Source organism: Miniopterus schreibersii, assembly GCF_964146895.1.
Source record: "Miniopterus schreibersii genome assembly, chromosome: 5".
NCBI classification, from domain to species: domain Eukaryota; kingdom Metazoa; phylum Chordata; class Mammalia; order Chiroptera; family Miniopteridae; genus Miniopterus; species Miniopterus schreibersii.
In genome coordinates, this window is record NC_138106.1 from 26746492 (window position 1) to 26762071 (window position 15580).

The following is a 15580-nucleotide window of genomic DNA, read 5'->3' on the forward strand; positions in this document are numbered from 1 at the left end:
TTATCATTCTTATTTCTAGGTACTTGTTATTTAAATAGCATTTTGACAAATACACAATTAACAGCTTTGTAAATATTAACAGTTTACTTCTGGAAAGCAGTAATTAAAATTTTTAAATCCAGGAAAAAGTTTAGGGCACTTACAGATGTCTGGGACATACTTGACTGTTGCGTCACACTTCCTGTGGGGGATGTAGACGGTCTTCCACTGGATAAACTTGCCTAAAATAATAAGATCTTTATAATATGTCTATAAAAACCTTAAGTTAAAAACTTTCTGGTACCAGGCTACCACAAAACCACAATAAAAGTCAAAATGTCTATGTATGAACCAATTCATTTTACAGTCAACATGGATTAAGCTTTGGCCAAACAGATTAAGACAAAACAAAAAAGCTGAATGGTGGAAACAGAGGACCCAAAGGGTAATATTATTTTAATAGTTGCACGCATTGTCTGTTTTACTGTATAAGCCTCTGTCTTCTTTGAAGTGGAATCACCACTCCAACATTACAAAAAAGAAAATGAAGCTACATCAAGTGCCAGTGGGTTTCAGTTTCCTAACTCATATCACAAACACAATGTTATTTAAAATTACACTACCAAGAAAAAGCAACTGCTGGGGATGTGATTACAATAGAAATAAAACTTTTACAGGTTCAGTCAACTAAGATCTTCCTCTAGTAAGATTTAAGATTAAATCTCACATATAGTTTTATTTAAATAAACAGTAAAATAATAATGAAAATCTTTTTTAAAACAAAAGCATTTAATCATAAAGTCATCCTGTTATCAGTAGGAATAGTATGATTAGATTTTAGAAAGTGCATATGCATATCTTTATACAGAAAGTTTCTGGAGGGATACATATTAGACTGGCACAGTGGCCAACCCTGAAGAGTGGAAAACAGCAGTGGGTGTAGAAAAGGAATACTTCTAGTTTACCTCTTATAAACATTTTATACGATTTGCTTTTTTAAATAATGTAAATTACTTGCATACTGAAAAAATCCTTTTTTTGTTAAAATGTAAATACAATTTATGTAACCCTAAGTTTTCACTGTTGTACCTAGAATTTTACACGCAAAATCATGACACCAGCATAGCATTTTTGCAATGTAGTTAAAAAGCAGTGGGACAAAACATATAAAATATATCCATCATTTTTTTAAAATTAACTTCCATTTGGCAGCCTATTATATTTCCCTAAGAAAAATCACCACAAAACATCTGAGAACTCTGGAATAATACCCAATTTATTTTCCTCAAATAATGTCAACTTTGGCCTCATAATTCTTCATTTATTTCAGTCTCACCTGAACAGCAGCAAGGCTCTGAAGCTGGGAGCTGCTTAAGTGCTGCTGCTGAAGGGCTGCAGTATGCAGCATTAAGTGCTGCTGTTGAGCTGCATACATTTGCTGAAGGTACTGAGCAGCTGAGCTGGGGGGGCGATGCAATGCCTGTTGAATTACCTGTGATAAATCAATTGAACCAATGTCAAACCATCTTAACCTTAGTTGTAACCATAAAATAAAGTATTAAAAAAGTGATAGTTTAAAATTTCACTACTTTAGTATTCAATATCTCTCCTAATTACATATCACTAGGATTGTACAAATTAAATCTGTGCAAATTAAAATTACCCAGGATAGTCAATTCACATAAAAGGTCCAAACAAGTATTTGAAAAGATCTTCAATCACATTAGTAGACAAAACTTACAAATTAAAACAGGATACTATTTTCCAACTTTAAGATGGATGAAGATTTAAAATACTACTATTACTAACTGGGGAAACAGGTACTCTCATAAAAGGTCATAAAAATGTAAACTGGTATAAGCGTTTTGAATAAAACTTGGCAGAATTCATGGCTTGGGTGTAGGGAGGAATATGTATAACCTTGTAGCCATTACAAATAGTAATGTGGATCAGAGCTGTCGAATATAGTAGCCACTAGCACCTGTGTCTCCTGAGCACTTACAATGTGGCTAGTGCAATTAAGGAATTTACTTTTAATTTTACTTAATTTAAATTTAAATATAAATAGCCACATACAGCTAGTAGCTACTGTACTAAACAGTACATATATATCTATATTTATTAAACAAAAAAATTCCCAAATATATCATAAGGTGAAAAAAGCAGATTGTTAAGCAGTGTATAGAATAAAATGCCTTTTTATATTAAAAATTTTGAAAGAATACTCAGGAAAACATTAAAAGACTACTGATAGGTAACTGGATTAGAGGTGATTTTTACCCTCTCATTTGTACTTTTCTTTAAATGTCTGAAAAAAACTTAGAATGAGTAGGTATTATATTAATCATGTAAAATTACAAAGCAATTTACTTTTTAGAAAATTACTAATTACTTTTCAAATGTAATTTTTCAAACACTTAAAATTTTTTTTAAATGTCAGATTCCTTGTTTCAGTTGTTTCAACATAGAATAAAACTATTCTCACTAAAAAAATTCCTGTTAAAGTGTTACTATAAATATTAGTAAAATATAAAATCTGAGCCTGAAACTTCATAAATAAACATAAAGAAGACAAATATTCTAATAACAGAGAAAATTTCTTTATCTGTCCAAATCAGTAAGTCAGACTATGCCAGTCCTCTGCAACCACATCCCAAAGTCACATCATGCCCACAGTGACTCTGAAACAGCACAGAACCCTAACAGTAGCATTGAACCACAGTGTTTTAAAAGAGCAAAGGGAGTAATAGAGCCATATCCTACAGCTTTAGGGTCTGAGGACAACCTGAACCACAAAGCCATGAGTCTCTTTATCCAAATTCCATGAAAGCATATTTCCTTATGTTGTTTACTTTCACATGTTCTTAACTTATGTCTCCAACTACAGATTGCTATACTTGCTACAGACTCCTGTCCCAATAGCACTATAGGCTTCTGACCCCTAGTTGCAGGAAACTATAGACCAGAATCAATTTAGGATTATAACAGTATATCTTGTGGTCAGGTAAATCTATGTATGTTCTTCTAATTCTGTAACAAATGAATAATCTATTGACAGATACTTCTGTCAGAGTATAGTAATTTTTCTATTGTCAGCATAGACTTTCATTGCCATTCAATGCTATACTGATGGGAGAAAGGCTTTTTAAATACAAGTTAAAGATAGAGCACACTGTTCTTATTTTGGTCCTCTAAAGGAATGAGGATGATAAAGAACATTCACAGGACTGAAAAAGAAAGTTGGAAGGCATTAAAAGAACTACTTAGGTAGTTCAATAAATATTGATTTAACTGTATTTTAGGGGAAGCAATTCTATGATATCATACAAACTAGTGTTAGTGCTATTTGTGAGATATATCTATATCTACATATCTCTAGTAACACTTTAAAAAATGCTTTAGTAAAGTACAGTTGACATAAAATAATACATTGCTTTCAGGTTTAGAACACAGTGATTCAATATCTATATACCTTTCAAAATGATCACCACTACAAGTCTAGTAACCTTCTATCACCATACAAAGTTATTTTGATATTATTGACTATATTCCCTATGTTGTACATAACCCTACTTTTTATTAACACATCCAGCTTAGGTAAAAACTAGAGAACAAAATGGCATATTAAAATATCACATCATCTATATGTTCAAAGATCTCAATACTCTTTCCCCATGTCTCAGAGAAAGATAAAGAGCATTAAAAACACATTCTGCATTCCCGTTTGAATTTTTGAACTGACTAGGTCTCCAACAACTCTGATTCCACCCATGGTAACTTCAGAATCCTAAACCATACAACAGTTAAATAGCCATTATACTGGGATATCCACTCTAGAAAAATGAACAGGGAGAGGACTATATTACAAAGTTATTTTCAGGGTAGAATGCAATTATGGGGATTCTAGAGAGAATAAGCAGGTATAATGGAAATAAGAACTCACAGAGTGGTTAAGGGCACAACTCTAAAATCAAAGAACCTACTAGCTTTGTGAGTTTAGGAAAGTTATTTAGCCTACTTAAAACATCAGTTGTCCCATTTGTAAAATGGAGATAGTAATAGTATCTAATAATCCATGCAAAACATTATCAAATGCTTGGCCCATAGAAACTGTTCAATAAATGTTAGCTATTATTACTACTTGCTCGGTACATCTAATGTGCCCACACAGTTCTAGATGCTTCCTTTAATCCTCGTAATAACTAATAAAGTAGGTGGTCTCATCCTCATTTAATAGTTTCCTGAGGCTATTATGTCTCCCACACAAGACTATACAGCTACTAGTGATAAAGAAAGTGGAATTCAAACAAAGAGCGAATCAGACTGCAATGCCCATGTCCTTTTTATGCAATACTATATTGCCTCAGCTTCCATTATTATAAAGGTTAACCAAGTAAACTTAATTTTCTCAACTAAGTGAAGAGCCTAAGATTTTTCCTATTTAAATATTCCTTTCCACCTCTGCCCCTAAGAGCTTTATAATGAATCCTTCTGTTTAGGGTTCTTAGACCACTTACGTTTAAAATGAACCCCTTAACACATCTACAGACCTGAATAGATCTCCCTAAGTCTATATTATGGGTTCAAGTATAAAATAACCCAAAAAAACCTAGAGCCATTCTGCATGTTGGAGCTCTAGATTATCTCCACATTGCAGCAGTAGCTAGAGACCTTCCGATCATAATTTTCCTTACATATTTTATAAGCTACACTCTGACAAGCGTAAGCCCTCTCAACAGAATGATTATTAAATAACTTTTTGATTGTTTCAAACATTAACAACTCTGTACTTATTTAGAGGATATCATATAATTCATTGGATATGAAACAACAGATTCATCTGGCATAAGCAAAAAATAATGACATCCTGAATCTTAGTCTACCCATCATTTTAATTGAAATACCTGTACAGCATGTCGATCTGAGCCACTATAAACAGAGATCTGTGGTTGCTGCATTCGAGAGGAGGAAGTGGTGATGGTGGTAGTGGTGGTGCTACTGGTTGTTGTCGACACAGAAGATGTTCCAGGGTTTGGTTCACTATCCATAGCTGTACTGTGGTCCTTAAATCTGGCAGATAACACAAAGGGTTTGTACTGGCAAAAGCATTACCTTATGGGTTTTAAAGAATATTTAATAATTTCAAAGAAACAATCTAAGTTTCTAAGAAGGCCCTCAAAACACAGCACACAGTCACCATAAACACTTAGAAAGAAAAAGTACTTCACAAATATATAGCATATTTAATACTTAATACCAACTAAATTTGAATTCAAATGATCCAGGATATGTAACTCAGATAAAGCCTGGTCTAAAGTTTATCTTTTCATTACTGAAAAAAGATGAGTGTTTTGAAACCAAAACAGGTGATGAGTGAATACTAAACTACTTAGGAAAATAAAACTCCAGCAACATAAAAGTGCTTTAAAATATATATTTACATTCTTTTGAACTTACTAATTAGAGTTAAAGTCATTTTTATCTATTCATTAAAATAGGGTGCCTAAGGGCTTGTGATAAATAGTTTAGTTTTTGGCTACCATATACACTTGCTTTAAAAATAAGTTATTTTAGAAAAGTAGTAAGAAAAATCACACTGCCTTTTTCCCTACTCTACAACACTGTCCTTACAACATCTAATAAGTATAATGAGTTACACTCATAAGCAGATTACTCTGACTGGGTAGAGAAGAGCTGACAATTTCCCCACTTCCTTACCAAAATCTCTTTTTCATAAAGAATTGTCCAAAATTTTGAAAACAGCATAATTATGTCACTTCCCTCAGATATGGCGAGTAAAGTACATTTTTGTACAAGACTTTATTTCCCTCTAATATTAAAAACTCACTTCACTATTGTATAAAATTCTACCAGCCCGACCGGGCGTGGCTCAGCGGTTGAGCATCGACCTAGGATCCAGGTGATCAGGATTTGATCCCGGTCGGGGTACATGCCCAGGTTGTGGGCTCCATCAATGACTTTCTCATCATTGATGTTTCTATGTCTCTCTCTCCCTCTCTTTTCCTCTCTCTGAAATCAATAAAGACATCTTTTTTTAAAAAATTCTACCAAATACAGAATTTTTACCTGAATAAATTCAAACATTTTATTTTAGGTCAATTCTGAGGGCCTCAATATTGTTAGAAACTAGAACTACAAGTAGTTTTTGCATAGGGTGAGAAATGTACCACAATGGTGAAAAGCACAGAGACTATACTGATTTTATCTGCCTTTCTTACCTGTCTTTTCTTCCAAGAAACAAAATCGGGCCCACCTCACATTAGCGCAGCAGCATTGACAAGAATATAACAAGAACACTTTCTACTTCAGGAAAAGACAAAGGAATCTGGCACTAATTGTGTACACATACACTATTCCCATATGGTGTCCTTTTATGTACAAATTTTCTTTGTTCTTTAAATCATTTATGTAAAAAATATTTACATGCTCTTCAAGGAATCAAATGTTTTTTTAAAAATATCGATTTAATAAGCAGAGAGGTGAAAGGAAAAAAGGGGGGGAAATGACTACACTTACTTTTTTGATTAGTAAATGACTCATACATCTTTACCCTTCTTTGTTGGTTTTTTAAATAGTTTTTCAAACTGCCTTCCAATCATGAAATCACAGCATCTTATAGTAACTGTTTAACATCATACAGATTTAGTGGTAGATAAAGTAAACTTTTTCCAAATTACTGGCTGTCTGTCATAACACTTTTGAACCTCATACCAGTGATACGCAAAAAGCCAGCTTAAATTCTGGTGCCTTTAGAGTGCTATTCCGCTCAACCATACCCTCAATCCCAAACCCTATGTTAAGCAGTTCGGTAACTAACCAAAAATGGTCACAGAGAATCCAAATTGTAGGCACAATTCTAAACATCGGTGAGTGGAATCGGCCAAACCACTGAAATGCATTTGAAGACCTGGCACAGAAGAACAATTTTTGTAACTCCACGGTCTATGCATAGTAATGCGTGCAAAACACAGCCGGCAGTCCTGGTGCCCAAGAGGCCTACCCCGTAGACACTAAGTTTGCGTCTCTAACTAGGCATACCACCACACTGCCACACAGGAATGTGGCCCCCTGGGGACGCATGAACCCTGCTGCCCGAGACCCGAGGGAAAAAGGATCTTCCCTTCCAGGGGGTTTTCAAGCCTGGCCAGACCCACGGAGCCCCCGCCGCTGTAAGGCCGGCGCTGGGACGCCTCCTCCACGCCTCCTGGGGGAGGGCGGTGAGCAGCCCCCGGTCTCGGGTTCTCCCCCAGGGTGGAGCGGGGTGGCGCCAGAGCGGGAAAGAGGGGAGCGCGAAAGAGGCCTGGCAGTGCCCGCCCAGCCCTCGCCAGCCTCCGCGGGCCCCCGGCGCAGGCAGCCGTCACAAGGCTGCCCGCGGGGCCCACTTGCAGGGATGACAGCGCCTGACAGGCCCACGGGGGTTCATCCCTCGGAAGACCCTAGCGGCCGGGGTCCCAGGGGTGACCCTGAGTGCAGGGCCCCGCTGATCCAGGGCCAGTTAGCGAAAGGGGCGCTCCCGCCTGGAGGTAACTGGACCCTCACAGGTCGCCTCCACCCCCCGACACGGGTCAAGCGGGCTCCTCCACGATCAGGAAACTCTCGGGTCTCCTTTTCCCCGCACTGCCCGCGAGAGAGCCCGGAGATTCCCCCTTGGAGGACGTGTCGCTGCCCCCACTCGCCCCCCAGTTACGACATCAGTCACCAGCAAGTCACTCACTCCGCTTCCGCCATCTTCTCTCCTCCATCACTAACGCGGGCTGCGCATGCGCCCCCCTCACCCCAGCCTCCGCGGCGGCGGGCGGAGGGCGGGGTCGGCCCAGCCCCGGGCCCCCGGGGTCACGTGGGGTCGTGGGCTTCCACTCCCCCTCCAAACTCTGGCCCTGCGGCCTCGGAATTGACCAGATTGCGCGGTTCAGATGCCAGAATGTCTCACCTCCAATTCCTCGCTTTCTCTTGCCCAGGGTCTTCTTCCTCTTGGAGAGGGGTCTGTAACCAAAATTAGAAAAGTTCTGTTAAGTTAAAAATTTGAAGAACATATAAAGCATGCCAAAGCTTATGCAAACTGCAAAGAGCGAGCGGAAAGAAACTACAGAATTGGGTGCGAAGGTCTCAGAGGGAAAGGAAATGCCCTGGTGGCTGCAAGGCTTGTTCCCCAGGGCAGATTGGAGTTTGGGGGTCCGAACCAGCCGTTCCTCTATCTCAAAGGTAGCGTTCAGGATGCTTGTGCGGTGGCTGGTTAAGGGCTCATCCTGATTATCCTACGCCTTCGACATGAGTGTGCTGAGCACTTAGTAGGGGTTGCAAACCAGAATTCCACAGGGAACAAGCGGGGATGACCACTAGTTTGCTAATGTGGTTTTCTAATAGATACAAATATATAGCAACTACTATGAGGCAGGATGAAACATACAAAGATGAGTATAAAAAGTCCCTTTCTTCCAAGAGCAGCCAGATGGAAGAGACTCATTGGGCAAGGTATGCGGGGAGGAGTACAGAGCTTCCCTGCCCTCTCCAGGCATGTCACTGTCCCAGCACCTCCATGGGTTCACCTCACAGACACTCTCTAAACCCTGTGCTTTGGGTTTTTAAAAAGGTTCCATTACATAATTGTGATTGATTAAATCATTGGCTATTGGTGGTAATTGATTCAACTTTCAGTCCCTCTCCCTTCCTTTGAGAAGAGGGGATTACAAGGGTTTTAGGAACTCTGTGCCAGGAATGGGGCCAAAGACCTAATATATATTTCTTATTATAAATCGCAGTATCACAAGCCCAGACAGACTAACACAAGCCCACGGGCCAAATACAGCCTGCTTCTTGTTTGTGTACAGCAATCAAGCTAAGAATGGTTTTTACATTTGCTAATGATTGAGGAGGGGGATCAAAAGAATGTTTTGTGACAAGTGAAAATTACGTGACATTTAAATTTTAGTGTCCATAAGTAAAGTCTATTAGAACACATTCACACTCATTCACTTATGTACTGTCAATGGCTGCCTTTGTGCTACAAGGGCAGAACTGAGAAGTTGCTACAGACACTATAATGATCTACTTACTATCTGGCCCTTTACAGAAAATGTTTGCTGACCTCTATTCTATGTCACTGATCAGCTGTGCTGGGCCCTTTCAGGGTAGTTAATACAGCACACACACTGTTCTACGCTTCAACTAGCCTGTGAGAGCTCTCATAGGTCTCCCTCCACCTAGATTTGCTCAATAAATACTATTGAGTATGCTAATACTCAGTAGTTTTTTTGGTTGTTGTTTCCGTTTGTTTGTTTTTAAGTTTATCTTTATTGTTGAGAATATTACAGATGTCCCCTTTTTATCCCCACAGATCCCCTTCTCCCCGCTTCCATCCCACCCCCAGGCTTTCCGCATACCAGTGTCTGCGTCCATGGGTTATGCTTATAAACATATAAGTTCTTTGATTAATCTCTCCCCACCCACTGTTCCCTCCCCGCCTTCCCTCTGATATCCCTCAGTCTATTCCATGCTTCTATGTCTCTGGATCCATTTTGTTCATCAGTTTATTTTGTTTATTAGATTCCACATATAAGTGAGATCATGTGGTACTTGTTTTTCTCCGACTGGCTTATTTCACTTAGCATAATATTCTTCAATTCCATCCATGCTGTCCCAAAGGGTAAGAGATCTTTCTTTTTTACAGCTGCGTAGTATTCTATGGTATAAATGTGCCACAGCTTTTGTATCCACTCATCCACTGATGGGCACTTGGCCTGTTTCCAGATCTTAGTTATTGTAAATTGTTCTGCTATGAACATAGGGCTGCATAAGTTCTTTGTGATTGGTGTTTCAGGTTCCTTAGGATATATTCCTAAAAGTGGGATCACTGGGTCAAATGGCAGGTCAATTTTTAATCTTTTGAGGAACCTCCATACTGCTTTCCATAGTGGCTGCACCAGTCTGCATTCCCACCAGCAGTGTACTAGGGGGCCCTTTTCTCCAAACGCTCACCAGCATGTGTAGTTCGTTGATTTGTTGATGGCAGCCATTCTGACAGGTGTGAAGTGATACCTCACTGTGGTTTTAATTTGCATCTCTCTGATGATTAGCGATGTTGAACATTTTTTCATATGTCTCTTAGCCATTTGTATGTCCTCTTTGGAGAAGTGTCTATTTAGGTCCTTTCACCATTTTTTAATTGGGTTGTTTGTCTTCCTTTTGTTAAGTTGTATGAGTTCCCTCATAAATGCTTGTTGAGGGAATGACTACTTGAATAACTGGATGAATGAGGCATGAAATTCTAGTGTACCCTATAAATTAGAATGAGACCATGTATAGACTCTCTGTGTCTTTTCCTTGAAAGTAATATACTAACAAAATACTTTTACTAAACCAAACTGAAAAAACAGTCTCTAGTCCTGCCATCTCTCAGTAGGTTAATCATATGATTATCAGTCTTATCTTCCCTTGTAAACCTGTGGGCGGCACTATACACAGTCAGCTGTATCTCCCAGGTGTTGAATAGTAGAAACACCGAACATTAAAGCTGGAAGGAACATTAGACATCATGTGACCCACACGGAGGAAGAATCCATGGCAAGAGAAGAATTTGAACTCCGATCTCCTATCCACCCAGTCCAGAGTTTTTTGCCTTGTACCCCAAAGCCTTACTTCAAGCGTGCAGGTGCTCAATCAACACTTGGAGATGCAATGTACTTTCACTTTCACTCTGCTCTTATGCTTAGTGTTTGCCTAAAAGAGCTGTTATGAGCAAGGCTTTAGAATCAGACAAACTTAGATATGAATACTGGCTCTTCTCCTCACTAGCTGTGTGACCTTTCGCAAGTCTGTCTGCTCCACCTACAGAATATAACCTCATCTCTGGTCACACCACCATGAACACACATGAAATCATCAAAATACAAACTGAATGTGACACTTCTCACTACCTCCGCTGTTACCAGCCTAGGCCCAGCATTTCTCTCCTGGCCCACTGCAGTCGCTCCTGACAGGTCATCCTGCTTCTACTCTTGTTCCTCTGTAGTCTATTCTCGTCAGCAGCCTAAGTAAACTTTCAAAATTGTAAATCAGATCCTGTCACCGCTCAACTCCTCCAGTGGCTTCCCATCACACTTAGCAGAGAGCCAAGAGTTTTGTGTTGCTCACTCCGCCTCAGCCACACTGGCCTCCTTGCTTTTCCTCCTTTGCTCTTGCTACTCCCCAGCTGGGAGTGTCTTTCACACAGATTTCACTTCCTCGCTTCCTTCGGGGCTCTGCTCACATGTCTTCTCAGAGCGCATTCCCCACCACCTCCCCTAATATGGCCATCCCGTCACTTTCTTTCCCTGTCTCACTTCACTTTCTGCAACGCGCCAGACATTACGTTATGTACATGTTGGTCTATTTATTCACTACTCCCATCAACCTTCAGGTTGTAAGCTCCTCATTGGTTCACTGTATTCCCAGTTCTTAAAACATTAAGTGCCTGCTCAGTTGATGTGGCTCAGAGGTTGAGCATGGACCTAGGATCCAGGAGATCGCGGTTGGATTCCTGGTCAGGGCACATGCAGGGGTTGCAGGCTCGATCCCCAGTCGGGGGCGTGCAGGAGGCAGCCAATCAATGCCTTTCTTATCCTTGATTTTTCTGTCTCTCTCCCTCTCTCTTCCTCTCTCTGAAATCAATAAAGATATATATATATTTTTAAATTGAGTGCCCAATAAATGTGCATTGAATGAAGTTATTTAGCCTCTCTAATCCCCAGTTTCCTAATCTGAAAAACAGAGATAATTGCCACACAGTTATTGTTGAAGTTAAATAAAAATAGAAATAATGTATATTAACAATACAGTGTAATAAATGCTCACCTTTTTTTGTTGTTATTTTGCTTCATATTATTATGCTTAAAGTAAAGGAAAATAATCCTCCTATTTCCAAAGGTTATGATTTTAATTATAGGGCTTACTTTTTAAAGTTAGCATCATACATTTTTTTAAACTTGCATCTGCTGTATTGTAAAATATTTAGTGTCAGTATCAGAGAATAAATTTTTGCCTGTATGCTCCTAATGTATAGAAATAAACTGTCATATCAGTTTGATATTAAAATTTAATTGTAATGTTCCATTTATGAGAGATAAGTAAGTATAGAGATAAGTCTCTCATAAATACATAAAATGCCAGAGACAACAGAAGGCAGAAAAACATACAGTTATGGAACATGCAAAGATAGAAAAGGGATGAAAAGTTGGGGAAAGTTATTTGACAGTATACAAAGATACAGAATTTAATTTTAATATTTAGCTTTAGTCTATCCTGAATATAAAATTGTGCAAAAATTTAAATAATGCAGGAACATATATGAAGTAGAAAGTCCACTATAATCCACTCACTTTTTCCATGCCCCAAAATAATCATTATTAACAGCCCATTGTATATTCATCTTGATTTTGCATGTACTGATATACATATAAGTGTATATATGTCTTTTATTAATAAATAGTATTGGACTACACATACTCTTTGGCCACTTTTTTCGCTTAACAGTGTATCTCTCCATGTCAGTGTCATGGTTTCCTTTCAGTTCCTTCAACATGCCAAGTTTTGCTTATCTCAGGGCCTTCCATACAACCCTGAAATATTCTTCATCATACTTTGCAAGTATAGTTCCTTGTTTTCCTTTAATTCTGTGCATAAATGTTATTTCTTTGTATAGATTTTTCCTGATCTATTTATAGACTCCTTTCCACCAAAATTCTCTATCACTATATCATATTTACCTTTGAAGCAGGTACCATACAGTTTGTAATTGTGTGTTTGTTCACTTGTGTTCTCACCTACTTTTTCTCTCTGAAATGGGAATCTCAAAACAGGCATCACACCTGTTTTGTTCGTTACCATATATTCAGTGCCTAGCACAGTGCCAGGCACATAATAAGCTATCAGTAAATAAGTGTTGTAAAAATAAATAAATTTGTAAGTAACACACTAGGGAGAAAAAAAGTGTATTCGATCTTTCACTTCCTGTGCATGATGAATGGAGCATTGCTTTCCTTTTTCTTCAGTTCTTCATTTACTCTTAGTGAAGAAACAATACTATACTTGTCTGGATTTGTACCTGGGATTTGTTTTAATCAGGTATGGTAAGGTAACATACAGGGACGACTGCCTTTAAAAGAGGAGTTTATTATTTACAGTTCCCAAGAGAATGGGGCATGCTATACCATGCAGGGCCACATGGGGAAGTACCTGGGTCAGGGACAGAAAGAGTTAAAGAGAAAGCATAGTCAAGAGGCTTTATTGTGTTTTCTTCAGGAAAGAATGGGTGAAGCAGTGTAAGAAAGTGTGAGAAAATTTGGTATTGGATAGTTTGAATAATGTTGGCAGGCTCTGATCCATAGGGATGGTCTCTAGTCCAGTACCTGGCCCTGAGGTGATTTAGGGAAAATATTGACTTGGTGTGTTAGAGTTGGCTAAAGGAGGTGGTTGGAAATATGAGTTTTGGATTGATTGGTTTTTATATGAGAAGCACATTCACAGGGAGTCATTTGCTGTCTCGAGAAGTTAGCTAGCTCTGGGAGGGGTAGTCTCTCTTCTGTCAGTAAGATCACCAAGATCCAGATGTCAAAATATCATAAAATATATTGCCAAAAAGCATGTTTAATACATTTCTAACCTAGTTTAAGCATTATGAAGGTTTATTTCCTGATTAAATTCTTCAGATGAAAGATATAAACTATTATTGCTATGTGGTATTTTAAATACATTATCTACTTATACAATGCATAGTATAATATACATTGATTGCAGAACAATTTCTGCTATGATGACTTAATGTATATATAGTTTTATTCAAGTAATTTTGTAACATTGACATATTTTGAGAAATGCTTAGGTTACTTATTTGAAGTAGTTTTATGGAAATTAAATATGTAAAAGCTGTAATTCTCTCTTAGCCAATACCATACTATTTAATCTTAATCTACAATAAATTTCCTGTCTCAATATGATATATTTAAGAGCCCAGAAGGAATCTATTTTCTGTAACAGGTATGGAATATTTTGTAGGTAATTAAATGTGTGTGCGTGTGTGTGTGTGTGTGTGTGTGTGTGTGTGTGTGTGTGTGTGTGTGTGTGTGTAAATCTTTGTCTAGTTCAATGCAAGAAGATAGGCAGGGCTAGAAATTTGGAGTTAAAAAGCTTAGTTTAAGAACTGGTCCTTTGCATTTCCAGCCAGTGCTTTTTGACAACTCATTCACCTCTCTGAGTACCAAGTTGATCATCACTAAAGCAGAAATAACAGTAATTTTTTACCAGATGAGCTTTTGGGAGAAATCAATTAATCTAAATGTGATTGTATTTGTCAAAGTATTTTATAACTGCAATGCACTGTGTGCATGTGTTTAAGGCTTACACCTACTGCAATATACTGGAGGAACATTATTTCAGAATAAGAATTCAGAAGGTTTTGTTGTTGTTGTTGTAATTGTAGAAATATTCAAGGGCAAGACCAGAAAGGGGGAACACTAAAATTGATTCAGGAAAAGAATAGTAATTCACTGTCTATTTATATAATGAAGTTTTTTATTTAAAGGGTACTTTCCATCAATGAACTTCAAAGAGATTTGAAATGTTTATTTATTTTCAAAATATTTTGAAGTCAGTTAGGCTAAAGTGTCATTTTCTCTCTGAAAGGGAAATAAATACAGAGCAAGTTACATAACCTGCTTGAGTCAAAATTAGAACAAAGGCTTTCAATTTTGTCACGCAGTGCTCAGACTGGAGTTTGCACTGCGCCCACAATAAGTACCTTCTTTTGCTGGAATCATCAAAGGTTTCATTTTATCAAAATACTTGATGGTGCAAGCAATTAAAATATAGAAAATCTGTCATCAAATAATCATTAGGACCTCATCATTATCAGCAAGTAGGCCACATCAAGTCCCCTAAGATGCAGGCCTTGTTTTACACATAATGAAGTTAAGAATCTGCATCCTCTCTTGAGGTCTCAAAGATACCATTCTCGTCCATTCTGAGCCATACTTTCCTCTGTTCTCCTCTAAAGAACAAATATTTTTACATTCCTCTTTACCCTAAACCTTTAGCTGATTTAGGACTAAATCACAGGACTAAATCCAAAGCTCCTTCCCTGGCTTACAGAGTCTTTATTTTCTGACTCTAAAACACCTTCCCCTACTTCCAACTGCCTTTGTACTTATGCCTCATTGAATTTCTCACCAGAAACGAGTGAGGTTTTTTCTCTGCTTTGCATTTACACTCAACATTAATTCCATCTAAAATAGCAATAAGTAGAGGTTGAGGGAAGAAAGAGAAGGCTACCGTTGTTGAATACTTATTGAGTGTTCTACACAGTGTCCTATCTAATTTGCGCAGCAAGCTCATGAAGTAGGTATTTTGCTGATGAGGATACTCATTTTAATGGCATTAAGTAACCTGTCTAAAGTTGCACAGCTAGTATGTGGCAGGACTAGCTTTGGAATCCAAGTCCAACTCCAAAAAAACAGAAGGCCTGTTCCATATGCTAACTCTCTCCACCGTCGCCTCCTGCATTATTCTTCAGATTCTGTTCAACATTTTCTTCCTTCGGCCTTCACAGCCT

The 15580-nt window shown here is 38.2% G+C and overlaps 1 protein-coding gene across 8 annotated transcripts in view; it reads right to left on the reverse strand.

The window, feature by feature from the left end:
• Positions 1-7760, reverse strand: part of PHC3 (polyhomeotic homolog 3) — a 59521-nt gene extending 51761 nt beyond the window's left edge. For 6 of the 8 annotated variants that reach the window (XR_013998822.1, XR_013998823.1, XM_081137808.1 and 3 more), the window contains exons 1-4: positions 7715-7750; positions 4884-5049; positions 1316-1471; positions 144-221 (exon numbers count right to left, since the gene is read on the reverse strand). Coding sequence is in view for 5 of the 8 variants with exons in the window: in XM_081137808.1 (XP_080993934.1) it covers positions 144-221; positions 1316-1471; positions 4884-5049; positions 7715-7728 (414 nt within the window). In the remaining 3 variants the exon portion in view is untranslated. Of the gene's footprint in view, positions 1-143; positions 222-1315; positions 1472-4883; positions 5050-6817; positions 6908-7714 lie in introns of all 8 variants that reach the window. The other 2 variants (XR_013998821.1, XM_081137807.1) reach the window with 1 other exon arrangement.
• Between the last annotated feature and the right edge of the window lie 7820 nt (positions 7761-15580).